The sequence below is a fragment of the Porites lutea genome, chromosome 14 (genome assembly GCF_958299795.1).
Source record: "Porites lutea chromosome 14, jaPorLute2.1, whole genome shotgun sequence".
In the NCBI taxonomy this organism is placed as follows: domain Eukaryota; kingdom Metazoa; phylum Cnidaria; class Anthozoa; order Scleractinia; family Poritidae; genus Porites; species Porites lutea.
Window position 1 is genome coordinate 2886584 of NC_133214.1, and position 26369 is coordinate 2912952.

Here is a 26369-nt window from a genome sequence, read left to right on the forward strand (position 1 = left end):
TTGGGCAGATCCTTCCCATTTAGGCCATAATAGGGCCGAGTAAACCTCCCCCCTACCCCGCCACCCCCCAGCACTTTAATGACTCAAAGATTTATGAACAAGCAACTTCAAGCCAAACTAAAAAACTTGATGATGCCAGAAAGATATGCATAAACAATTTGAACAATCCAGCCCAGGACTGATCTGATCTAACAGAGCCCAATAACCTGCCATATTATTGCACTTGGACGATAAGAAGAATATCTTGTTGCACAAAAATTAGGTAGCCCCAGCAACTGAGCACACTACGTTTGGTTTCTAACTACGCGAATAAGTAGCAATGATAGATTCTACAAAAAAGCCATGTACTTTTCTTTCGCATAATTTCAATAAAAATAGTTCAATAGCCCAAGTTCGATATATCAAAATTAATATTCTAACATGACTCCGAGGATTTCTGATCATTTTTCTACATTTTGTTTGGTTTTCTTTGTGCTCAGGTCTTTTTTGGGAATTGCGAGACAATGCATGCAGTCTTGAAAAATTTACAACTATGACCCTAAAGCCTCGGAGTCATGTTAGAATAATTATTTTAGTATATTGAACGTGGGTTGTTCCCAGCGCGTTTACCAACGTTAAAGCTGCACACCAGCAATGAGAAATTTTACATAAATTTTATAACCAATGTACAACATGGCGATCAACAGGCGAGTTTGCAAAACAATTCCCATTAAAAAATAAATCAACAATGACGGGTTTCAATATATACCTCCAGGTTGTATTCATGCTGGCTTTCCTCTTGCTCCCAGGTGCAGCCGAACTACTACAGTATCGATCCAGTATGCAGTGATCAGAATAAAGATCTTACTTCCAGCCTATTGCCTAGAAACTTTAAAGAACGCAAGGTCATTATTTTGAAAATAGTCCTTATTTATCTCAAATATTTTCCAGAAGAAACGAAAACATGAAAACAGGCTCACTCTCGCGTCCGCCATCTTAATCTTGAACTATACTGAGATGCGCGCTACTGGGCACTAAAGTTTAATTCTAAGGAGTCTTCTAATTGGCTGCCACATTGTGAAAAATATTTCATTGGTGAGCAACAAATATCGCGCGAAATGCGAAAAAAAATCACACTTTTGTCTTAACGCTATTTGATCACGTAAAAAGTTCAAGGAGTTTTTTTTCACACGTTGACGCTTTTGGTAGCTTAAGTGACGCTGTTTCAAATTGAGACCAATCGATCTATTCTAATTATTTAAACATAAAGAGTTACTGAGATGTGTGACTACTGGACTGAAATGGAATCGCTGTTTTCGTTAAATTCGCGACTATCAAACTCACGGGCAGTAAACCAGCAAGGGCGTACCTAGGGAGGGTCCTGGGGTGCCCGTGACCCCCCCTTGGTAGGCCTTCTTTTGAGCAAGCAACCTACAATATTCAGGTAGCGAAAACGCCATGACAATAGCTTGGCCGTAAAAGCCATTGTTGAAAAGCCCACTTTTTTAAAATTTGTTTTTTTGCGAAGTATTTTCGTCAACGGCTCTCGTCTTTAGTTAATATGGGCGTGGAGGTCGACATGACAATCTGGTGAATAGCCTCTGTGACCCCCCCCCCCCCCCCCCCTTTGAAAAATCCTGGCTACGCCCCTGACCAGGAGGATAATAACCCTTCCCGTCAAATCAAAAGTTGAATGAATGAATTTGAAATACGGCAGGTGATGTGTTTCGGAGACTAATCTGCTGAACCGTGGGTGTGGAACAATGAACATGTTCCATAATTTACCCCTACAGACCTAAGTTTCGTAGTTGGAAATGCAAAGCGGCTGAGTGCTTTGATTCTTTTTTTTTTTTTTTTTTACTTTGAATTATTTTGTTTAAAATATCGTAACACATTTTTATGCTGAATTACATTTTTGACTTTTGGCTGAGTCGTAAAAGGGTGCTTGGCTTTCGAAGTCTATCATACTTAGTGTACGTGCGCGTGACTGAGAGCAAAACGTCAAATGTATAAACAACTTATAGTCTTCTTCGCGCTTAATTCAATTTGTTTGGTACACATGCAAAGTTGATTGAGTTGATTGTTGTTATATCATTCAGTGTTATATGTAAACATGTCATTGAAAAAATTGCTTTTAAAATTTTATTTCTAAACGCTCAGCTTCTTCAACATGCGACTATTTTAAATATCGTTTCTTTAATACCCTCCAAGGAATAAGGTCTCCTTTAAATGCGTGCCTAATGAAACATCCCTTACGCTATAAACGAAGACGAAGAACAAATGTACGTTACACATGAAATACAAGCTATTAAGGACCAATTTGGCATTTGGTCCCTGTTTTGCCTTGTTAGTTTATCTTCTTTTATATAAATTAGACTATGTTTAACAAACAAAGTTGGATTTAGAATCAGAACGACAACAATCGGGCCGGAAAAGAATTAGAAATTGATCACCTTTGCAAAACCGATTAAGGAGCCTAACGGTTCGGTAAATTTTAGGGGAACAAACCGTCATGCAGTGATAAATTATTAATTACGAGTTTTATCCCATGTGGTTCGACTGGATGGTCGATTCATGTATTCTTTAGCTTGATTACATCTATCAATTCTGTGCAACGACAAACTAGTCAGCTTTCGATTATGACCTATATATCAGGGGCACCCAACGGCAATTTTCGGGAAAATATCTGTTCGGAAGACGATTTGAGATCTAGAATTTTCGGAGCATTTGTTGTAAAATTTCTTACTTGCCTGCCTCTCCTAGGAGTTTCGAACATCTACAAAATGGTATAATTACCCATTTTTAACGGATTTTGACCCTAAAAAAGGCCACCTAGAATTTTCGGGAGCCTTTTCCTGGCTGAAATTTTCGAGAAGGTCAGTTTTTATCCCTATAATTTTCGGATCACTAGACTTTCAGCTAGGAAATCCGAACAGATGAAAAGTTTTTAGGGGATAAAAATATGCCTATATCTACCGTTTGAATACTAAAATACGTTCAACAATGCTAGTTTAAGTGGTTTTGAACTATATCCTCGTTGGGTGCCCCTGATATATTTTCCTGGCCAGCATTACTTCATTGGGGAACATCACCGAAACGACTTGAACTGAAAGGCCTCAAATTTCGAACAGAGTGACTGTTAAACGAAAATTAAATGTATTAATCAGTTAGAGAATGAGTATTGAGCAAATAATTTAACAATTTCCAAAGAATTCTGGTTGCCAAGTGACCTCCGTTTTTGTTAAGTGAACATTGATGAGGCTAGACAAGCTCGGAAAACCCTGTTATTTGTTACTGGGGAGATGCGCCATATCGTCGACCGTACAAAGGCCCGAGCCCTTGACTTTGGGACTACAGCAATGTTTACGAACTCATAGCAAACAGCTGAAATTCCAGTACATCTGTTTACCTAAAAACTCACACTTTTCTTACACTAAAATAGATCCAATTTATTGCGATAAACAGCTCGTGCAGCCCAAGTTATATTTATTAAAAGAGGGCTTTTATCCGTGTCAACCAGACGCTTTTGTTGAGGGCTAATACAATGACCTTGCGCCACGTGCTCCAGTCGTAGTCAAGTTCAAGTCCATTATCTCTCTAGAAACGTAACTTCTAACACGTGCCTGCATTTAATTGCTTTGCGGACCATTTCCTTGGCCGATATGCGCCACAACTTAAAAATGTGGCGAGAGAGTCTGCAAAAGAGATAGATAACGAAATTTCAAGCAATTTCCGCAAGTACCAAGTGGTCGTATTAGTTAAGTGCGGGTTAAGTGATTGCGATGGCAACAGTAGGGTCCGCAAAAATAAATTTGGTAATGGGTCAAATTGGACAACATGGAAACGTAACTAATTGCATTCGGGTGAACTTGAAAAAAAGGGTCAAGAGGCCTGATATTCTTCATCCAACTTCCCTCGATCTCGGTGTTCAAGGAGATCCTTCGCCGTGGCATTTTTCAAAACGTTAACTTTGTCAGTTTGAAGTTTAAAAAAAACGTTGAACCATTTCAAAGCAAAATCAGTATTGCGTTATGCGAAGACTGACAAAAAGCCTAGCACGGTAGTTTCACACACACAAAAAAACAAAAAGACAAAAAACAAAAGAAAAGACAAGAAAAACACCACAGGCCTGACATAAAGCGGAATTAGATGAACTTACGGACGACAAGCGTAAACACGATTTCCTGTTTTTATATAGTTAAACAAATTAAAAAGCGATTAAAGTGAAATAAAACATAAAAATATGTCACTGTCATTTGTTGTTTGTTTTGCGGTGGTTTGGTCGACAAGCCTTTAAAAATGGGTCAGTGTATATGACTCGAGCTCTGGCGCGAACGATTCAACAAATTTGAATTAAACTAGCCAGCAATTATATGAAAAACAATTTTTAAACACGATGTTTACGCTCTGGCGTCTCTTTTTGTTAGGCTTTTGTAGAATGTTACAAAATATTTTGAGTATTCATGTTAGGTTGACACAATTCACCTTTATTTCCACAAACATATACCCTCAATGCTGTTTGCCATTTTTTGCACCTGTTAAATTTCATGTCTGTCTTATTTATGCTCTGTTTACAAAGCATTGATTATTCTTTCACTAAAGACCTTCAAAATAAAATGTTAGAGCCCCATTATGTCATTTTAGCGACAAAAACAACACTGAAAAAAAGCGTTCATGATCACTATCGAATGAATTAATTTCCCCCTTTTTTAGTCGAAACCTCGTAAAACTAGCTAATTTCATTACATGTAATTGGTTTTCTAGGGCTAACAGACCAACAATGTGTTTTGTCTAAATGTAGCGGTAACATAACCTAATTATTGTCTAATAAAATTTACTGAGTTTTACGATTTTTTTCGTTGCCGAGATGGTTTTTATAACCATCTCTGCCACTATTTTCGTGAAAAAGTCTTAATTCTAAATGCTACAAGCAAACCTTTTACAGCGCGCTGTTTTGTTTCACACGGAAAAAAAGCGAACGAACTGGTGGAACATGCTGTTTAAATAATAAATAAATTACCACGCCTGGACTGATTAAAGGTGCTTGTGGGGTATTACGGTGTTTTGGTTTTGAACACCTCCTCAAACACATGTATTCAATAGTTTCTTCAAAACCTACTCATCCTTGACAAGGCTTGCTGTGACACGAAGGATGTTAGTTTTACAATGCATTCTTTAAACCACCTAAAATTTTGCAGGCGTTATTAAAATATTGTAATTTCCCGCGTCGGTCGCAAGCTGGCGGAATGTGAAATTGTTTCTAAGAGTGCGTTAGTAACTCACGCTATTTATCAAGCAAATGCATAAAACAATTTTGAATTAACGAAAATGTCACTCACTGTGATGTGGGCGAACAATGATATGCGGGTTATCCATTTAAGAGCTTGCAAGTCGATTTCAATTCAATGTCACTTTGGTTCGGTTCCAGCACCCCCTGTTGCGAAGTTAAGTGGTATGGATTATAAATGTGGCTACAGCAAGCGTTCATTTTGTATCCGCCGCCAGCCGTTGAAGGTGTCGTAGAAACATGCTACGCAGTGGACTTTCGAACGGTCAGACTGGTCCGTATCCAATGGACCCCGCATTTTGTTACAAGAGTTTCCCTGCTTTAAAAAGCGACAAACAATTCCCATGGCCACGAACCCAACCTTATCAGTTGAGTGCAGATCACGCTATTGACTGGTCGTCCGCAAAGAAGAGTTCAACAAAGATTCCTGAGTACATGTCAAACACTTTCTTTCAGCCAACCCTACACCAAGACGGCAGGAAATTTGAAGAGCACAACGTGAGCTACTTCTCTAGTATGCCTCCAACGCGACCAAAGTCTAGAAGATTCTCAATGACCTACGTCGCGTTAATAGCTAGAGCAATCCTTCAATTTCCTGAAAAGAGACTGACCCTCTCGCAAATTTATCATGTCATCGAGAAAACCTTTCCGGAGTTCACCGTTTCCAGAGTTGGTTGGAAAAACACCGTTCGCCACAACTTGTCTCTTCACGATTGCTTCGTCAAAGGAGAAGTATCGGCAAACGGAAAGAGCTGCTACTGGCATATACATCCAGCCTACATCACAAGATTCAGCAAAGGAGATTTCCGCAAACGCCCTTCCAGGGAACACAGTGTGTCGGACGAACGTAAAGCTATTCCACGAGTCCGCATCGACAGACCCTACACATTGCCCTACGCGTTTGGAGGAGCTGATTCCCGATTTGAGTTTCCATACGCTGGTGAGAGCCATTCTGTTTCTCAAGTGCTTCAACCCGCTTTCTATTCAAATTCTGCTTCAGTTCCTCGCGTGACCACTACAGCTCATCCCTCCACAGAATGGCTTCGAGAGTACAAACCATATCCCTACTACTATCTGTTCTCGCCAAAAAGCGTCCCGTTGGATTCCCAGCAAAGGGAAAAGAGCCCAGTCTCTTCTAAATAGCGCCATTTAAATTTCACAGCAATATTTGTGCCAACAATTTATAACCAGTAATGACCTGTATGTACATAGTTTTAGACATTTCGAAATTTAAAGGCTATTGAAATACGAAAGGCTGTCATCCTTTTTAAGAAATATGTATTGGTTACAATTGTGCAGAGATTGAAAGGATTAGACAACAGTGAACTATAATAGATGTAGTATCATACGCCTACAGACATGTGAGTCGAAGGAACTAATATATATAGACATACTATGGCTTTCTATTACAATATACGGCCTAACGATGAAACTTTTACAGTCGAAAATATTACGATAGGGTAAGAAAGATTTGTATCTCCATTTGTGAAGGACATGTTCGTTTACTTAACCAAAACTGAATTAGAAAAAAATAAGTTATATTATAAAAGACTTTTTCTGATGTTATTTTGTTTCTAAGGCAAAAAGGTAGTTTTACTAATGTGAAGTTTTGTGAAATAAAGTTTTTAGACCACCATCAATGCATTAAGTCATTCTTCAGTTTGTGTTGTGTCAGTCGTGGAGGAATCTTAAGAGTAGTCGATCGACTTTTGCAACGCCTGTATCCGAGAGCGCATCAAGCAATCGAGACTTTTTTTTTTAATATCCTAAAAATATCAATGGTCTTTGACTATTGATGGCTTGTACGGCCCTCTGGAATGGAAATTGCTAGCAGCTTAAAAATATTACTTGGATAACGTTCAAGTTTCAAACGTTCAAAATTCTGCAGGATATTAACAAATCGTTTTTAACTCCTTATGGGATAGTTCATCATATATAATCTTGGAACATAGCAGGATAACCTCTGAGTATCCATCGTTTACGTTTTTTACCGGCTAAAAATGTCTTGTATGTCTTAAGACTGATCTGTATATATATACTGTATAGATATTGGCCATGTTCTATTGAGTATCATGCATCAGGAGCTTTTCTTGACTGAAAATGACCATTTTAATGCTATGTTTATCACGAATTACAATTGATGAAAATTTTTACACTTTCTATCCTCGTAGGCTGAAAATTATTTGTTGTCAGTTTGTTTTGAAAAAGAAAGATGTTTTATAATTTTATTTGTGTATTGGTAAGTAAAGCTAATACTGCTGATATGCTGCGGAAGCCGAAAAGAAAAGCAACAGATATATATTTAGGTGAGATCCTTCCTTTTCCATTCAGTTGACTAATGTTTTGAAGTGCACAGTTTTTCAAAAATATAAAATCAAAGAATGAAAAAGAAAATCCACTTAATTAACTGACATTCTCTATCTCTATTTTATTATTTTTCATGGCATTCTCTCATACTATGACCGTTTTTTCCCTTAGTATAAATGCAAACTATTGAAAATGGTTATTTGTAGTGAAATATAACTGGTCTCAACCTTTTGTTGGCTTGATCCCAACCAACAGTTATTATTAAAGTACTCATAGTATGTGTGGGCTCCTCTCGGTGAGGGTAAAAAAGTGATTAAAAAAAAAAACACCCCAAAAATGGAACTATGTTTAATTCTAAACATTTTTTTTTCACAAATTATTAGTTTTTTCGACCAATCTTCACGTTACATTTCTTTTTTAGCGCCATTCGTATTGAGATGATATTTTTCATCATATGGCCGAAAATCAGAGTTAGTTTTTCTCGGATTGTGTATCTAAGCCTACGCGCTGCTTGTAATGACAAAATTTAAATAAAAACGCTTTTTGAAAAAAAATCATAGTTAAAAAAGTGTGATTGAAATCTGCAATGCTATTTCCCGCGATACAGAGAAAACATTACTTAAGGTTTCGTTTGAATCGTCATAACGTACATTTTCATTCTTAGCCAAGTAAAATTTTCTTCGCAAACACTTGGTAAGCGACATATACCAAAAAAGGCCAGTGAACTTGGGAAGATCTAAGCTGAGATACAGTTACATTTAGTGAACCATGATTTACTTGCAAAGAAGTTTTGATTTTATTTTCTAACTTATTAAATGACTTATGAAAAAAGAGGTTTGTTTGAGTTACTTCACTCAGAATTTTTGCCGTGGGCGTTTTCTACTCTGATTGTGACTTAAAATAATTAACAGAAATGTGCTCTCTGATAATCATTAGTCGAAGTATAGGTGCAGCCATATTCTTGATGGTGAAGGCTCTGGTTTTAGTTAAACCAACTTTAAAAGGAGTTTTTGAGAACTGGTCTTCGAATCTCAGTGGGCAGGACGAATACACACTGAATTTCAACCTCGTTTAACAAGATTACAAGCAGGTTGAAAACGAGCAAGAGAATGTTTACCAAGTTCTCAGTTCCCTTCGGCAGGTGAAACAATTCCTCAAACGAAGCTTACCACATTTCTCTTTTTTACAAGGTGAGCAGTTCGTGTATATGGCTAGATGTTGGGCATTAAGCAAAATTGCTGTGATTTGTCCTGGCTTATTACTATATCGACGAAGATTTCAATAGTATTATATCATGATACGCTCGAGGAACTTGCCTTGAGGTAATTAAGTTAGTCCGTTATCACTTCAGCCTATTAAATCTAGGAACGCGTTGTCAAAAAAAACTCTAGAGGAAACAGAGAGAAATTGGCTAAAAATAAAAACGTTTTGCCCAAAATGTCAATTTCAGTCCTGCCACACAATGAAATTGATATAATAGAATTCAAAATTGATGAAATGTAATCATTTGAGTTAGCTAGGTAAAACAGGCAGTATTACGAGAAAGTAAGGCAATTGAAATAACATACTTTTGTGGTTCGCTGTCCTTTCAACTAAATTTTAAGTATGCCAAGATTACCAAAAAGAACAACAAGAGAAAAGCACTTTTCAAACATTGATGTGCCATCCTTCATAAGCTTTCATGTTACTCGTACTCATTTTTCGCTTATCATTTTCTTTAATTTCATCGCACTTTATGGAATTTCGATGTCTTCTTTCTTTGCTTGGTGAAAACTAGTGAGAAGACACACACCAAAATTAATTTGAATCTTGTCCTCGACCACGTTTGTCAACTGATTTGCTCTTACTTTTGTAGTAGTGCATATGTATTCGGCTGTATTCGGAGTATTCCAATTTTGCAACGATAGCTACATTTAGAGATTTCAGACAATTTTGAGTTTGGTCCACTGTCAGATAATTGCAAACACTAATGTTCTTTGGTGGTTACTTTAAACACAGATATCGTCAAGAGGTTCTAAGAATCAAAGTTCCCGAAAAGTATTCAATCATATTTTTTAAGGTACTAAAGAAATAAAATACTACCACAAAGATTTTATTTCAATAGTCATATAATATGTTAAGTGAAAATGTACAGAGATAAGAAGCTATAAGATAACAGGAAGGAAGGAAGATTTCCCTTAACACATAACGTTAAAAAACCGGTTGTAGACCATGTTCAAGTTACTAAATTTTAATTTCATCTTCCCTTTAGTTTAAGGAATTATTAAAAAGAGTGACTTAAGCTAAAAATAAGCGTCCATTGTTTGAATTTGTGCGTGGGTGATGAGTGAATTCAGGTAGAACTTCTATGTAGGCGTTTACTGCGCTCTGCTTGTGTCACAGAAATAATTCACATATTTTCGCAACGCGAAGATTTTACGTGTGGCTAATTCTTTACAATCAACGCACTGATTTCTCCAAAAGGATCGACTAAGATGATGTATAATAAAGTCCTACCAGAATTTAATTTAAATCTGCTAAATATGAATAAACACCGAGCTCATTTGGCAGATAACACACAAGCAAGAGTTTTACAAAATATGGGTACCCAAGAGAGTACATGTGGCCACTTTCCAAGTCTTTTCTCTGAGTAAGAAACAAATCAATTTGGGCGTATCATTCGAGCTTGTACGCTGTTTTTCTGATGGTAGTTTGATTTGCAGTGAACGGAAGGATGCAGTTTTTACATTGTGAAACAAAACTTGTCGAGTACGCACCAGTTTAATGTTTTTTCAATAGCCTAAAATTTCCGAATCTTTTTAGTGGACTGTGGATAGGTGCCAGGTATGAAAACGGTTTGCAAAGTAAAAGCAATGGCTAATAAAGTTTCAAGTTCTTCACCCCCAGCTAGAAACAACAGGATCTGCATTTCTTTTTTGCTTTGGCCCATACCTCGCATGTGGCCAAAAGTGGTGAAAGTAAGTGACTGAACCAGAGACATGAATGAGATGATTTTCCACCCCTTAAGTAATTAACATGATGTATTTAACCTTGCCAAAAGCTGTAAAGGAAACCGTAGTGAATACTAAGAGATAGTAGTGTAAACATAATCTAACAATTTGACATCAGTCAACAGTTTTAATTCAAATCTCGAGGCGACAATCACGCACCCAAATTTGATGAAGTATACCCCGCTTCTATCCCGCAAATTACTCATTACGCTGTGCTCTAAATTTGTTTGTATATTGGGCAGCATTGGCAATATACCGTGGATATTAGAGAGACAAACTTAAAATATTTCAAGGCCAGGTTTTTTCAATAACTCATTTCAAGGATCGACTCTTAAAAGGAGCAATCAAAACCTCTTTTGAAATGACATGGCATTCTTTTTCTGATAGCTCGCCATCACACTCAAAAATGTAACAGTGTATGACTAAAACGATATTTTAGCAGGGAGCCCACTTTATCAATAGGGGCTCTTCAAATGGTGGGCTTATAATACTTAATTATAAGTCCCTTCTTCTTAATTACAACAATAACTTTGACAGTAAATGGTTTTGACCCGAGTCCATTTTTGTTTGCTTGACAAATCTCAAAATAACTGAGAAGGAATCTATATTTCTTTCGAAGCCTTTTTTGTCTATTTTACTAAATGTCTATCTTAGACCCACATTGAGACATTCATTATTGGGAAATCAGGTCCAGTTGACAGCACTTTTTAGTTGCCAGTAATTCAAATGATAACACTGGCAATTGCTCAACACTTGCCAAAATAAATATAACAATTCAAAAATATAGAAATCACCCACATTCTATTGTACAGGATACGAATGACAAAATACGGTTTTATTTCAATGTCGTTTTTGGTTTGTAACTTAAAACATTTCCTATGACTGATAAAAGGGTTATTTCCTAAAGGTTTCTTCTAAATCTGAACTTAGAACTTTTTAATATACTTTTTTTTATCATCGCTTTTTTCCCGTCCATTGGTGATATGTTAAGTATAATAGTATTTTTTGTAGCATGTAGTATGCTGATAGTGAACACTGTTAAAATATTAGGTTTGACCAAATTAAGAAATTAAAAGCTTGCAAAATGGCTTTAACGTGGTGTTTAACCGCGGCCCTGTTCAAACTTCGAAATTTCTACCTTAGTGTATGGAACTTAACCTGCTTGGTCTACCCAAATGAAATAAGTTCGACGGCTGATTCAGACGTCAAACTTTATTAGTCGGACTCAATTCATTTTCAGAACTACAATATCAGTCAAAATAAATTATAGTAATTTATGTAGTAGATTCAACACAAGGAAAGCTCGACGTTTGAGACGGAGTTGCTCCATAGTCGAAATTCCCATGTGGGTCACTCGAAAATAATTCATGGCTCTACCCAAATGAAATATGATTTGTTCACCCTGTTCATTTGCGAAGTTTTGATTTTAATTTGGGATCTTCAAATGTCTTTGACAATGAGCGAGAGACTTGCGTAAAGAAAGCAAGTTCTACATTGTTTAACCTTGTTCGTGGGTGGATGAGTTAATGTGTTCGCTTTTGTAGTGGGCGTTTTCTACTCTGGTTGTGCCACATAAATATTTCACTTAATATTCTCGCACAGCCCAGGATGCTTTCAAAGAAGTTGAGATGATTTTTAACGAAACTATTTCGGAACGAATAAGTTAGAAACCTGACCAATGCGTAAGAATGCTGGCCATGGTTTCAACATCGTTTACCATCGCCGAAGTCTCGACTCAGAAAATATGCACCAAGAGAATGCATGTAGCCACGGTTATTAAGAAATTGAACCATTACACCTTTATTCTTCCAAAAATAGTGTTCAATTTCGAATTTACACCTTTACCGTTCTTGATAATGAAAAAAAAAACGAAAAGAAAAAGGAAGAAAGAAAGAAAGAAAGAAAGAAAGAAAGAAAGAAAGAAAGAAAGAGAGTGGCAAAGAAACAAAGAAGAAATAGTAGCATAGTAAAGAAAATCTCGTCAAAGGATCGTCATGTCAGCCAATGAATTCCTCTTCTAACATTTCTTTATTCCTATATTTCTTTTCCTTAACTTTAATCGATATTTTTTTTTACATTGGGATAATTATAATAACTAATCGTAGTCAAAATAAAGCTTATTTGTATAAAAAATTTTAATTTAATTTTGGCCTGTTGTGTGTTGACTTCTTGTCATGTAAACCGTCAAGGACTGAATAGAAGCACCGTGCTTTCTGAAGCGGTGTTGCTTGTTTGGAAATATATATTTACGTTGAAGCAAGCTCGACTTTTTCTTTATCTTGAAGATAGCAGCAAACTATATACATTTGTCAGTTTGTCACGAGTCATAAACAGAGACGGTTTTGCTTTTCGGCCTCATGCCTACTCTTTTCCTAGGAAACGATCGTACATTAAGGCCCAAATTATAGCACACCTCCAATCTATAGATCGTCTTCACATGATGCCACGGCGGCCATATTAGTGTCCCAAAACAATGGAACGGCGGCCATGTTGGTGACGTTGGTTTTCCAAACATATCTTGTAAGAATTGAGCTCTTTTGTTATGGAAACGCCTTTTTTGGTTTCAATAAATTCGCATAGATGCTGGCCACGTGAGTAAAACACTCTATAGGTGAACGCTAACATGTTTCACACAAAGCCACTTGTTCTACGCGGTACGAACGACAGGGACAGACTCGGATAACACCAGGCCTGGCTGCTCGGCAACTGAAGAGCAGTGGTTGGCTCTGTAGTAGACAGATGTTGTTTGTTGTGTTCAGTGATGGCGCCACTAGGCTTTCGAGTGATTCGACAGATCCACACTCAAAGCCAGCCCTAAAATGAAAAAGAAAAGGGATTTTCACCAAGTTCATTATAGACTGAGATAGAGTCAAGTTTGATGTCTGTACGTACTTTAATTTATTAGTTCTAGGAGCGTCAGGGGAAAAAACAAACGGATAATCTCTAGTCACGGCAATGTTGTAGTGCACAGCGATTTTTCGTGACTGGCATCCGGAACTTGCATCCAGGACGTATAAAAATGAGAGAGCGCGGGAAACGTGTTGCCACTGAGTGCAAGGTCGGGCAGGATTAAAATGTGTCAAAAGCCCACGTTCGATATATTAAAATTCTAACATGACTCCGGGGCTTTCTGGTCATTTTTCTATATTTGGTTTGGTTTTCTTTGTGCTCAAGTCTCTTTTGAGAATTGCGAGACAATGAATTCTTAAAAAATTTGCAATTTTAACGCTAAAGCCTCGGTGTCATGTTAGAATTTCAATATATCGAACATGGGCTATTCCTGACAGAACTCTACGGCGGTTTTCTACACTACAAATGGTCTGGAATTTTCTCTATATAATAATCCCGTTAAAGTCAAAGACGCCTAGCAGCGCTACAGTTACCTTACAAGAAGCGTTGCTTTTGTATTTAAGGACACAAAGAACTGCGGTTCGCATATCAGCTTTTTCTTGAGGCAGGTCTCAAGACACGATTCACCCACCCCTCCAAGCGTCATCTTCAATTCACTCAACGGCGGCCATCTGGATGGCTTGCAGAAGTCCTGTTGAAAATAAGATTATTTTCTTGATATCTTATCTCTTTTCCTTCTGTAAAGGTAAAAAAAATCCGGTATTCAGTTCTTCCTTTATTACGCTTTCTCGTCTTTCAACTCGGTTCCCCTTTTCTTTCCAGTAACGTAAAAGCTTAAAGCTTGGTTAACTCGTTTCCAAGTTCTGACAGGAATTTTGCGCTGCACTTAGATAAGAAACTGAAACATTTGGATTTGGATTAGAAGTATCCAACATGCCTGAAGAATGAAGGACAGAATGTAGTTCATCACTTTTGAGAACGTTATGTATACCTGATTTTCAACGTAAGCATTAATTCTTTCCAGCATTCCAACATGGGTAAACTCATATGGTAGATGAGGCTCTTTCTGAAATGAAAATCAGGTGTAGTTTTAAGTGTACACAGAGAAGAGCAGAGAAGAGCAGTTTGGAGCAAGCGAGGACTAAACTCTTCATCGCCCCGCTATGGGATTGCCTCAAATTCAAAAAATGTAAAGTAGAGAGGAGAAGTGTGACGTCACGTTACCATGGTAGCAAAATGTCTGTACCTCAACAATCTTTCTTGAAAGAGACAGCGATTTGTATTGCCGAACGATGGATAAAAAGTACGGGCTACCATTTCTTTCCTGAGCGTTATCATGAACAGGAAAGTCATACATGTCAATGTTTTCGTTTTTTCCTTCCACATTTGCAGGAACACAGTTTGTTTAGATCCAGACATTTTGCTACGTGACGTACAGACTTCTCCTCTGTGCCGACGTCCATGCTGCGACCCCGCTGTGCCTCCTCAACCAAACAGGAGAACAACAACAATAATGGCTTGACAATTTTAATGAAAGCCTTTAGGCTACAATTTACCATGGTCCTACAACTCAGTTCTTTTCCATCACAGCATTTCATTTCCCACAAGAATAGTTTGGTAGACCAACTGGTTTGCTTTCATTACTTACAGTTCATTATGGGAGGCATGACAAAATATGAAAACTATCTTGCTACATTTAAAAATTCAAAAAGTTGATCCAACATACAAAAAAAGATTAATAGCAAGTGTTTCCTTACTTCTGTACTAATGATTTCCTTCAAAGCTTCTTCCACCTCTGTTAAATTATGGATATCCACTGTCTGAACGAAAGGTTTACCAACAAACACCTCCGCGTACGGATTTTGAGATGTAATCTGAGTGATTGAAAATGATCGATGTTAAAAGTTAGATAAGATATATTGTAATTGTAGTTCTGGTTTTATGAACTCATTCAAATTTAATACCACAACGTGACCATTATATTATGCCATGCACTCACTTCCCTTCCCTAATGGGGATGAAATGTGTCTAAATGAAACAATTATTTGAAGTACAACTTTAACACGTCTCCAAAGTAGTACGTATTTCACGGGTGAAACAATAACTAGTTACCTTTCTGCTAAAGGGTTTTCCAGCGAAAAAGTTTGAGTTTGTGCGATCGAGAGGTGGCACGTACTGAAAAGTAAAAATCGAGCATCGATTCAGAAAAGAAATAAAACATTTTGTCTGCCCTTTTTCTGAGGAGACCTGCATTACTTATTTGGTCTGTTACCATTTTAAACTGGAAAGAAAACATTTTCTGCTCATCCAGAGCCTATCATTTATGAGGTTGGCACTTGCTTCTACAGCAACCCGCCTTTGAAATGTCTTGGCTTAGTCTGGTGATTGTTGCTCGTTAATCACCAATCATCATCATCATCATCATCATCATCATCATTATCATTAACATCATCATCGTAAACGTTACGTCATCATTTTCATCATCATCATCATCAACGCCAACGTCACAATCATCGTAATCCTAATTGACCTTAACTGGCTTAAGCAAAAACACAGGTAAGGATGCCATTATATCTTTACTATACCTTAGGATTAATGAAGAAACATCCATTAGCCAAGGCCTCAAGGGCTGCTGGCCCTTCATAGGGTTGACCCAGACCCACAAACACCTGAAAAAGAAGCCAGGCAAACCAGTTTCAAGTTTTTCACTTTCAGTTTAGAGAAAACCGAGTTCTGAAGCTGCTCAGAGTTCCGAATGAAATTAACGACAGATGAATTACCTTACTGGAGTCTAATAAATCTATCAATGTTGTTATATTTACAATCCCATGATTGATGACATACTCGGGCACACGGAATTTCTTTCGACTTTCCTGTGGAAAATAAAAGCGCGAAGAGAAAATTGTTGAATCTTTTTGAAGGTGCAGGTATGTCTTATCATAGCTTTTAGTTATCTAAAAACATGGGTGATATTTTACCTATTGGTGTCTGGACATCGGATAAAACACTCCGTCACGCGTTTGGCATATTAATACTCGGTGTTTCTATATCAGAGAAAACATCCCTTCTCATTAATGTGATATCTATTCTCGGAGTCTGGAGATCAGATAAAATGCTTCCACTCTTGTTGGACATGTTACTTCCCGGCGTTTGGATACGAGATGAAACACTTCTTCTTGTGTTTGATGTATTACTTCTCAGTGTTTGGATATCAGATGAAACACTCCTTCTCGTGTTTCGTATATTTCTTCTCGGTGTTTGGATATCAGATGAAACAGTTCACGTCATGTTTGGTATAGTAAATTGTGAAATTAGACGGTGGTTATAACTCATTAGCAACAAAATACTGACTTAAAACGAAAAAGTTAGTTTAACCTCAGACGATTTCGAAGATGTATAATATATTGTGAACGGGGCCCTGCCTACGTACCTCAGTACCTCCCAACGTTGCGTGAACTTCGTTAAAATAAGTCTTCACTGCATTAATGTAGTCTCCATGCCCCTAAAAATGTTGACAAAAATGGAAAAATAATTTCATGAGATACGTTTATTCGCCACAACGTCTCAAGCAATTTAGGTAACGAAAAGGATAAAATAGTCATAGTGATTCAACAAGTCATACTTACCTCCCAGAACTGGGGATCTTTGCCATAAACTAAAGCTGCTTTTCTCGTTTTTGTCTTCTGCAAGGGTTCTTTGTCTTTTTTAGCTCTTTGTGGGACGGCAAATCCAAGAAAGGAGTTATCTGGACTATGGGCTACAGGAAAGAAGTGCCAATTAATTCTAACTCTAATTCTTCAATAACAACCATGCAACATTATTAAGGGTGGGGGCAGAGGTTACCAATGCAGGAAACCTCAGCTAGACCCTTCCAATACAGCGTAGTAGTGAGAACCTTTTGTAGTTTCAAAACTTTTAGATTCTTTTTTAAGGTACTTACGATACATGGTCAAAAACTGAGGTAGTTGAAGGTCAATATCTCCCCAGGGTGACCTACCACCAGGAATCTTCCCCTTGTAATGTTTGTAGTTAAACTCTGCATCTGTTCCAAAAGAGTCTAACACACGCATCTTACACCTGTTATCAATAAAAAAAAAACTTCATTTATGAAGAAGGTGGAATTGGAGAAGGTGTCTTGCCTTAAACTGGCAAGTAGTTTACTGGGATAACCACAAGATCGATACTTTTTGTCAACCTTCAAATCAAGATGCTAGCGAGATAGCTTAGTTAATTTTCGCTAAATGATAAAATTTCTAACATTGGATAACTTGTTTTCGCCACTACGACATTCTCGCTAAACTGTTGTAGAATAGAGTACTAAAGTGATGACGTCATAAAAATGAAATTTCTGAAATTATGGGATTTGTCAGGATATTCTGAAAGAACAATGTCCAAGAGGCCTACTTGCCAAAAATGAGCATTTGGGGGCAAATTGTCTCTGAGATAGTAGCCCAGTTATACTCAGAAAACTCCATACAAACCCTTCTAATTTTTTTTGGGTCGATCCAAAAAAAATTTAGAAGGGTTTGTATGGAGTTTTGTAAGCATAACTGGGCTACGATCTCAGAGACAATTTGCCCCCAAATGCTCATTTTTGGCAAGAAGGCCTCTTGGACATTGTTCTTTCAAAATATCCTGATAAATCCCATAATTTCAGAAAATTCATTTTTATGACGTCACACTTTAGTACTCTATGAAGATGGCTAGCGCATTTTCCCGCCAAAATGGCGTTGGTTCGCACACGAGGTTCGACCTCGTCTTAGAATCTAAAGCTCAGTCTTATGTTGCCTAGTCCTTATTCTGTGCGGCCTATGTGTTTCGGGCCTCGTCAGTTGTCCAGCGAATTTTTTTTGCCCTTCGTCTTGGAAAACGTCACCAAAGTGAATCCATCGAGGTCTGTCAAGACCCCATGCAGGGACTAGACAAGATAATACCTATAGCAAATAACTCTAAGAAATACAAACTTGTGCAGCGAATAATCCGGTCCACTTCGTTCTGCTATTATAAACACTCCCATGATATCAGTAAAAATAAGATCCAATCCATCGGTTAACGTTTCACGAACGCAGCCATCAGAAGCCGGATTAACTAGGGAACTGGGAACAAAACCAGAAAACATTAAAAAGCTGTTACCTTAATGATCACTAATTTTTTCATTTGTTTTTTTAATTAGGAAGATTAGTTTTAAGTAAGGTTTGATAGTTACGCTCGAAACTGTTTTGCTACCACCTTATCTAGTCGCTCTCAGTGACTCTGACAAGAAAGCATTGCATCGATGGATTCTTTTGAATCGTTTCATTAATAAATGACTTGAGTGGTTTTAGGAAGTAGATCGAACCACAGGCGAGAACTTGTGGCACTTCTTTATTGTTCTCACAGCAAGGAGCACAAAAGCGCGACCGCTTTTGATTTATTCACATTCTTTTGTACAGATTTAATCCAATCAGAAGCCAGCTGGAAATTAAACTGTCCTCCGATTGGTTAATGTCTGCATGAAAGAATGTGAGATATTTCAAGGAGGTCACCCTTTGGGCTCCTTGCTGTAACAAATAGGAAATGATTGTATATCCCTGAAATGCAGGATAATTTTTTGAAATTTCTTTTTGAGTTAATCAATAAATCATATTTCAGCGTACGTGCATTATTATAAGGCTCGAGGAATTTCATGGAATATCGTTCTGACTAATCATACCGCGCGTTTCGTCGGATATTTTATAATGTATTTCTATGGTTTTCTTTTCTACTGGTCTTTTACCTTGGAATATCCCCCACTTGAAAACCGACAGTGAGGTCATGGCCTAAAATGTACAGGGCACTTATCAGGTCGCACCATTGGACCAGTTCACCTAACGGCCCTCCCAAAAACGCGCCGTCTAAGAAGAACTTGTGCTCTCCCATAGCAGCCAGGTACAAAAGGATCTGAAAGAAGAACAATAGCCAACAAATTTGGCAAAAAGATATTTTTAACATAGGTATAACGGCTTAGTAATCATTAGCAAACTATGATCTATGACGTTATCGATGCTAATTAAGTTTCACTTTGCAATGAGTTTCCATGGCAATTTCAAAAAGGAAGCCTAAGACACTACTGACACGGAGATGGTATCACAAAAAGTATGCGTCTCGCTTCCGGTTGTTTTTACTTCCGCTTTGCTCACACGTTATAGGCTTCATGCGCGTTTCTAAGAGCCAGAAGAATAGCGTTCGTTATATACCTTTTTTTGTTTCCTTTCACAAAAGTTAGGCTTTAGTTGTAGCTCTCCAACAGCTCGCATCCAATGCTGCCATGTTCCAAGAATTCTGTTCCGTATCCAGGTAAATCGTTCTCCTTTAAACTTATCAAGAAGTCCAGAGAGATCGGTTTGAATTGTAGCCTTCGAAACAAAAATCAGAAATGTCATAAAAATATGTTTTGCAAGTACGTAAAGTTTTCAGGAAACGTTTGCATGAGTTAAGTCCAAGAAAGAGCTACAGAGGACGCGAAAACACTTGGACATTTATTAAGCAAACTTAGGAAAATTTTTGATTGGCTTCGATGATATCTCTTGATCACCCACCCCATTTATTTTGTGCCAAAAAATACTTTATCTTTTACATTGTTTGGGAGAGCGAGAAGCCAAGGGAGGGGGAAAAATCCAATTTTTACTAACAGCACGTTAAGCAGTCCCTATACGTCACTCCTCTACTGTACATTAGTACGAATTGTGAAACTTTAGAAATAATGGTGTAAACTTAGTTAATTCACTGCCCTTAAATTATGTTGCTTCACCTTTTTCGGTGGTCCATTTGAAACATCCAAGGAGTGGTGACTACTTCTCCATGGCAACACTGGGCACCAGGCCTCTCTCTGAAAATTAACAATAACAATCGATGTGACTCACTTGGTGAGTTTCGTGCGTTCTCCAAATTCACCCACTAAAATCATAGGAAATCCTTTGAACGAAAAGGTGCAGAGTAGATGCCTTACCTCGCTCAAATACTGAATAACAGAACAAATGTTTTTTGGATCAACTTTGTATTTCTCCCCATGACAGTTTTGGTTCCACTTCGTGTGAAATTCCTGAAAGAACAGGTATTTTGCCTTAATTCAAAGCATATACATTAATTTAATACCATACGAGGGTGTAACACCAGCATTTTTTGAAGGAAAGTGGGTTGTCTAAAATTAGCCTCTTAAAAAAGTTTAGATATACAGCAAATCATAGGTCATAAGCATGTCACGTGCATAGGAACAATTTTTCCCAGAATTATTAGCCTGTGCCAGGGGCTAAGATAGTAGGGACGTCGTGAAAACAAGCCAAGCAAAAAATAAGAACCGCGTGCTCTGGAGAAGGGACTCAGGGAGTGGCGCATAAACCCCCGCCCCCAACCCACCCCACCCCACCCCATCCCACACCTTTGGCATCTTTCACAGCAGTTTTCACGATCTTTGCATACTACTCCCTATAATGGCGGGGGGGCTCCGCCCGAAAGAGGTACCTTTTTCAGGCTTCAGGTATATAAAAGGGTATGGATTTCACTAGTTGAGTTATATAAAAGGGTAGGGATATTTGTTCCTTCAGTCTTAAAAAGCCCATAAGGGCTAACAAATTCATTTTATGGCTGTGGAAAAGTCGAAAACGTTCTAGTTTCATCTTTTAAAAAAGTGCATTTATAGTAGTTTAAACGATCACTAAGTTCTAAACTAGGTATGTGAAGGGGGTGCCCAGTTGTCAATAGAAGGTATACGAAATGGGTACCTTTCCTGCTAAAAATGGTATATAGAAGAGTACGAGGTTGGACCTCGGGGCGGAGCGTTACCTTATAAAACTTGGTTGAGTACCCCTCCCCCCCACCCCTCCCCACCAGGATGATAGGACCAGACTTAACTCAAGCTAAAAGGTTACTATTATACATACTTTTACCCAAGAATGCCTTCATACAAGAAGAAAAGATGAGGCGAGCAGGGGGTTTAGGATGTTCCTGAGCAAGTCAAGCCTTCCCTTCCTTTGCACCCCTTGCAGTATTGAAATTTTGATATAGAGCCTCCATACCTGTATTTTAAATTCGCATAAAGGAAATAAAGGGTCCTTTGGAATGGAACACGTGATTAAGTCTTCACTATGGTTGATTTTTGCATCTGCGTTTGGAGAAATGTAAAAGTTAGTAAGAAAAAAAAAGGGTAAATGGAGCAATAATAGGGTTTTTCAAGGAAACTAAATCTGAACTAAATAACTCGTCAATTTTTGCACGGTTTGCTGCCATACAGTTTAAGTTTTAATTGCATATCAATGCAATTATTTCATGGAAACTAATTCTACTAAGCTATGTTCACACAACACTGTATAGTTTTGCGCCGCAGCGAAAATCATACCCGATATAGCCTGCGTAGCAGGTGCCTGGAAGTAGTGGGCGCAAGAAAGAACGAGCGCACGAGAGGGAGACACGCGTGTCCGCGTGTCTCCTTTTCGCGTGCCCATTCTTTCTTGGGCCTGCTACCCAGGCTATACCGGATTTACCGGATAGGGCTTCTGTTTTCACACAAAATAACAGTTGTGGAGGCGCGATTTCTGTGACGGAGCGAAGCTGCGCCGCGCTGATCTCGAGAGTGGAACGCCACATATCGGATAGGTTCTGTGCCATACTTTGGTGTAGTATGAAAACCTGTTCGGCCCGTCGCGGAAGTAAATAAGTAGGAGCGAGGACTGGAACAATCTCCCAGCGTTTACTGATTTTTTACGACAAATGGCAGCAACTAGGAAACTGTACAGGAATACTTCAATTGGAAATAACGCTGGTGAATATCGTCTGACCAATTTCGAATCCACTGTGAATGGAACAGCGTAGGTCACAAATCCGTTAATCTGGATTTGGATTCCTCGGATTTTAAACCAATGAATCCTTTTTCAGAAAGGATTCACCAGATCAAAACTCCGGATTTGGATTGCCGAAAGGAACGCGAAATCCGTTTTAGGATCTAAAATCCGTTTTTGGATTCACCGAAAGGAATACACCCTTAATCATGTCGGTTGCTGATTTTACACAGGACGATGGACTTTCACCCGTGTTTCTCCCGAACAAATGTGCAAATACTGGGAAAAGCACGTTGCAACCGCTGGATTTTTCCTCACTAACTGAAAATTGTTAAACAACTGTTGCCGCAATTTTCGTCCGGCTGTGGTAAACTGAAAAGGTCACAAAAATCAGCGAAATGACAAATATATTTAAAAGTACTACTTTTGCCTCGTACAGAATATTCTTGGTTCAGATAAGTACCATTTGTTTTGGAAAAGTGCAGCACATTCCAACGTGAATTTCCCGTGAATACAAAAGCTGGTCACAGCAATATTGTGCGCCGCCGCGAATTCACTTTAATGATGGATATTAAAAAAAATAAAACTGTAAGAGGCTTAGTGTTCTTTTTTTAAACACAATGCGCCTAGTAAATTACACGTCGATCACACGACAGGATATGAACTGCAGCAACGAAGAACTCGTATGGATAAATGATGTATTTTACATCCAAAAAAATAGGAAAGACAAAAAGGGCAACTGATATTGACATACTACGTTTAAAATAAAAGATCCTCGCTTACCTTTGAAAAATATCTGTGCTTGTATCTTCGCCGCAATGTTTTTTTGAGCCTTAAAAGGTACCTTTTTTTCGTCTACACGGGACGTTATATTGAAAATACTAATTTGAGTTGTGAAGAAGAACAGGGCAAGAATAGACCAAATGAAAATTACAGTTTTGCTCGAGAAGATCCTTCTGGCTTTCATTTCAGAGGGTATCTATTAATGCCAAGTCATTTTGACAGTCATTTGTAACTACGGGCGTCGTGTTTGAGGAAAACAATAAAGATATTTCTAAATTTGACCATATATCTATGGTTACAGCTCATTATTAATCTGTTGAAGGCTCGCCAGTGTATCTCTAGTCTAGTTATCACGTAGGTCTGAACTGATCATTGTTTTTTGTTATTTGTTGGCCTGTTTTTGTTGTTGTTGTTGTTGTTGTAAGTTTTTGTTTTTTATCCGAGAGGCCACGCCACGGTGAGTTCTCTGAGCCTCTATATTAAGACGAGAGCAAGTGCCCTTAATGAAAAAGGTTTTTTTTTTCAATTCCAAGCAAATCAAACTCATTTTCACAAAAAAGGTTTCGCATTAGCCTGGCCCAAGAGGCGCCCTTTCCAATTAGTACCCAGTCCCTTGACCAAGGGAAGAGTGTATAGCGCTCACAATTTTTTTTTTCACACTTACTATTTTAGGGGAGGGGTGGGTGGGAAGTTTCCCAGCAACGTATAATGATCCAAAAACGATTTGATAAAACGCTACCCAATTCATTTTGGATTCTCTAATCTTTCTTAAGTTTAACAGCATGTGTATGTGTACTAATTCATCCATTTGAGGCCCTCTCGGATCACATCTTTATGCTATATATTTTATAGTTGTGGAAAATGTGGAATTTGTTAACCGTGAAAAAATACCACAAACCCAGACGGAGAGAATGAGAAAACCAGCAATAAAGACTGTTTTTCTCTTGGTGTTGTTGACACCCGGCCGGGTGACCAATGCTCATTCGACCCAAGAAGTGGCTACCTGAGGACGCTTGGAATAGCCCATTTTACAGGTACAGTTGGAAATTCGAGGCTGGAGTTGAGCTTGTTTTGATATAATCCCTGCTCCTTTATTATGTAAATCATGTGGTTGCTAAGCTAACTAGTATTTCCAAAATTTTCATTAGGGAAGGAAGGAGGTTTGTATCAAAACGAGGTCAACCTCAGCCTCACGTTTTCTCAAAGGCTCGGACACCAAGCCCACTAATGTAAAATGGCCTGTTGACCGGGGGGAAAATTAGATACAGTGTCAACAAATTGTCGAATGGATTTATCGATAAATGTCCCATATGTACACGTTTCGTTTTTGCCCTAAAGTATAAATAATTGGCCTAGTAAAGGCGACGGTGCTTTTTAGCTCACAAATATCAAATAATAATGCAAGACGAATTCAATTTGAACTCGTCATCAGTTGTTTACAGTTCAGATAAAGGAAGAAACTGACGCCGCTTACCTCTTTCCAGATAGGGAATTTTTGGGAATCTCTTTAGCAGAGTCTTTACCCCCGTTCTGCTAGTGATACTGTTGTCATCATATGGAAGAGTAACGTGAAAAATTCCTATTTGAGCGATCAAGAAAAAAACGCCAAATCCGGACCAAACGAAGAGTACTGTTCTTTTCATGAAATATTGCATCGTTTAAACTTCAAATTGGTTTCATTGTATACTTGCGATGCGGATCGTTTTCAATTCAAGCTGAGTTATATATCAATTAATTGTTATCGAAAAAGACACATTTCTATGGTAACAAATATTATGAGAACGCTGGCTTTACAACTAATAACGGACTTAAAGGTTTATAACGAAGGATGAATAATATTTAATTTTTTAAAAGCCCAAAGCTAAGTCTCTGAAAAAATCCCACAGCTTAATTGAAAAACGTCGACTATAGTTTTAATATTCCTCTATGGTGGTCAAGGTGCCGTGGCCTTGCATTTGATTTCGTTATGACCGGTGGAACATTTCCTATTAAATGAAACTGAGATCGTTATAGTACTAAATAAAATTAATAACATTGCACACCACGTCTTTTCCCTCATTACCCCTTTGAGCTCTTCTGCGTTGTTTGCGTCGCAGTTTTCTTTGCACCACTGATCGACATGGCCCAGTTCATGTGCATTTTGTCCACCAGAATCGATAGCTCTGACAATCTCTTTGCAGTCCTTGTCACGTCCCGTCGAGCAGGGTTTTGAGCAAATTTCTTCAAATGGCATCCATCGTCGTAAATAATCAGTGGACGGTCAATGATATCTTTCCTTTAAAAGCGTCTGCTCCCTTCATTTTCTCGGCGGAGGAAACAGGAGCTGAAAAAAGTGTCTACTTCCCGCATTTTCTGGGCGGGTGAAACAAGAGCCGAAAAAGATCTGCTCCCCGAAGGCAACCATTTGTCTGGTTCTGCCTTCATTAGTGCCAGTTCTTTATGCAATAACGAATAAGTATTTATTTAGCATCGTATTTACGGGTAGATTTGTCTTTTTTAATTATAGATTGAAAAAAATGTCCCGCACAGCCTGCGAAGGGGAATCTCAGTCTATGCTTGCCAAACTACGTATTTTTCGTTTTGGTTCTATTTTTTCAGTCAATTTATTTTTTCATTCTTTTTGTCAGAAAAATTTGGTAAAAATTCGTGTCGTCTTGGGCAAAATACGAAACAAAATTCTGTATGAAGCGAGTTGTGCCCTGCTGGTCCCTAAGCGCCACTTATAGCGCGGAAAACAGGAAACGTGGAGCACTGGGATAAACCCTTCCCACGATACCTTGCGTGCCTCGTAACTGAGTAAGGAGGGGTGTATTGGGAAGGAAAGGTAGAGTGTGCGCAGCCTCGTTCCCAGTCGTCCTCGGCGATTTCGGATGTGACGTCACCTGTCAAGCTTGTCGGGAAAATTCGCTTGGGTCCAAGTCTCCTCTGGTCACTCGGATAGCGCGAACAGGCCTGGGTACGAGGCTGGAGTGTGCGTAGGCTTTGACAGATTGTGCCACCACAATTTGTAGCACGTTGTTATTGGTTATAAGAAGCAGACATTTTCACTCGTCATGTTTTTAATTTAATTCTTAAAATTTTGAAACTGAAGCACTGCTAGCATATAAAATCAGCAAATTTAGCTTGTTTTGTGGCGAGAAGCATATTTGCAGTGTTATTGTTCAATTCACTTGTCTGTTGATTTAGTTTGTATATACGTTGGATACTAGATGGGGTCGATCTTTATGAGTTGCCAGTTGCGCTTGAAGACCTCACCCGCATAGGGATCTGGATGCGACTTGAAGTGACCCAGGAATCTCCACGTGCTGGTCTATGTCGCAAAACAAGAGCCATATATAATTAGAGTGAAATTTTATAATGGTCTAAAAAAAAAAGATTTTA

At 38.3% G+C, this 26369-nt stretch overlaps 2 protein-coding genes across 4 annotated transcripts; one reads left to right on the forward strand and one right to left on the reverse strand.

The window, feature by feature from the left end:
- The first annotated feature begins 5393 nt into the window (after positions 1–5393).
- LOC140924973 (forkhead box protein D4-like 4) lies at positions 5394–6816 on the forward strand. The gene has a single exon (XM_073374940.1). It carries the CDS (start codon positions 5507–5509, stop codon positions 6407–6409), a length of 903 nt encoding a protein of 300 aa, XP_073231041.1. The 5' UTR covers positions 5394–5506; the 3' UTR covers positions 6410–6816.
- Positions 6817–12549: 5733 nt separating this feature from the next.
- Positions 12550–24656, reverse strand: LOC140924292 (alpha-1,6-mannosylglycoprotein 6-beta-N-acetylglucosaminyltransferase A-like). 3 transcript variants are annotated; one of them, XM_073374322.1, is made up of 17 exons: positions 24463–24656; positions 21447–21532; positions 20381–20473; positions 20183–20260; positions 19629–19787; positions 19169–19332; positions 18378–18509; positions 17354–17490; positions 17040–17170; positions 16844–16915; positions 16194–16286; positions 15999–16082; positions 15526–15588; positions 15171–15287; positions 14405–14479; positions 13947–14104; positions 12550–13377 (listed from the first exon to the last, which is right to left on the reverse strand). In XM_073374322.1, the coding sequence occupies exons 1-17, from the start codon at positions 24641–24643 to the stop codon at positions 13182–13184; spliced, it is 2019 nt and encodes a 672-aa protein (XP_073230423.1). In that variant the 5' UTR covers positions 24644–24656; the 3' UTR covers positions 12550–13181. The 3 variants fall into 3 exon arrangements, with proteins under 3 accessions (XP_073230423.1, XP_073230422.1, XP_073230424.1); XM_073374321.1 differs by lacking the exon at positions 24463–24656 and adding an exon at positions 22989–23221; XM_073374323.1 differs by lacking the exons at positions 15526–15588; positions 24463–24656 and adding an exon at positions 22989–23222.
- Positions 24657–26369: the final 1713 nt, after the last annotated feature.

Excerpts from the sequence above, each read along its gene's own strand:
- LOC140924973 (XM_073374940.1), top strand. The coding sequence starts at position 5,507 with ATGCTACGCAGTGGACTTTCGAACGGTCAGACTGGTCCGTATCCAATG.
- LOC140924292 (XM_073374321.1), bottom strand. The coding sequence starts at position 23,172 with ATGAAAGCCAGAAGGATCTTCTCGAGCAAAACTGTAATTTTCATTTGG. Across the intron at positions 19,333-19,628 it reads GTGAAAGGAAACAAAAAAAG|ATCCTTTTGTACCTGGCTGC; the intron begins GTATATAACGAA and ends TTCTTCTTTCAG. Across the intron at positions 15,589-15,998 it reads GTTTCTTCATTAATCCTAAG|TACGTGCCACCTCTCGATCG; the intron begins GTATAGTAAAGA and ends TTTACTTTTCAG.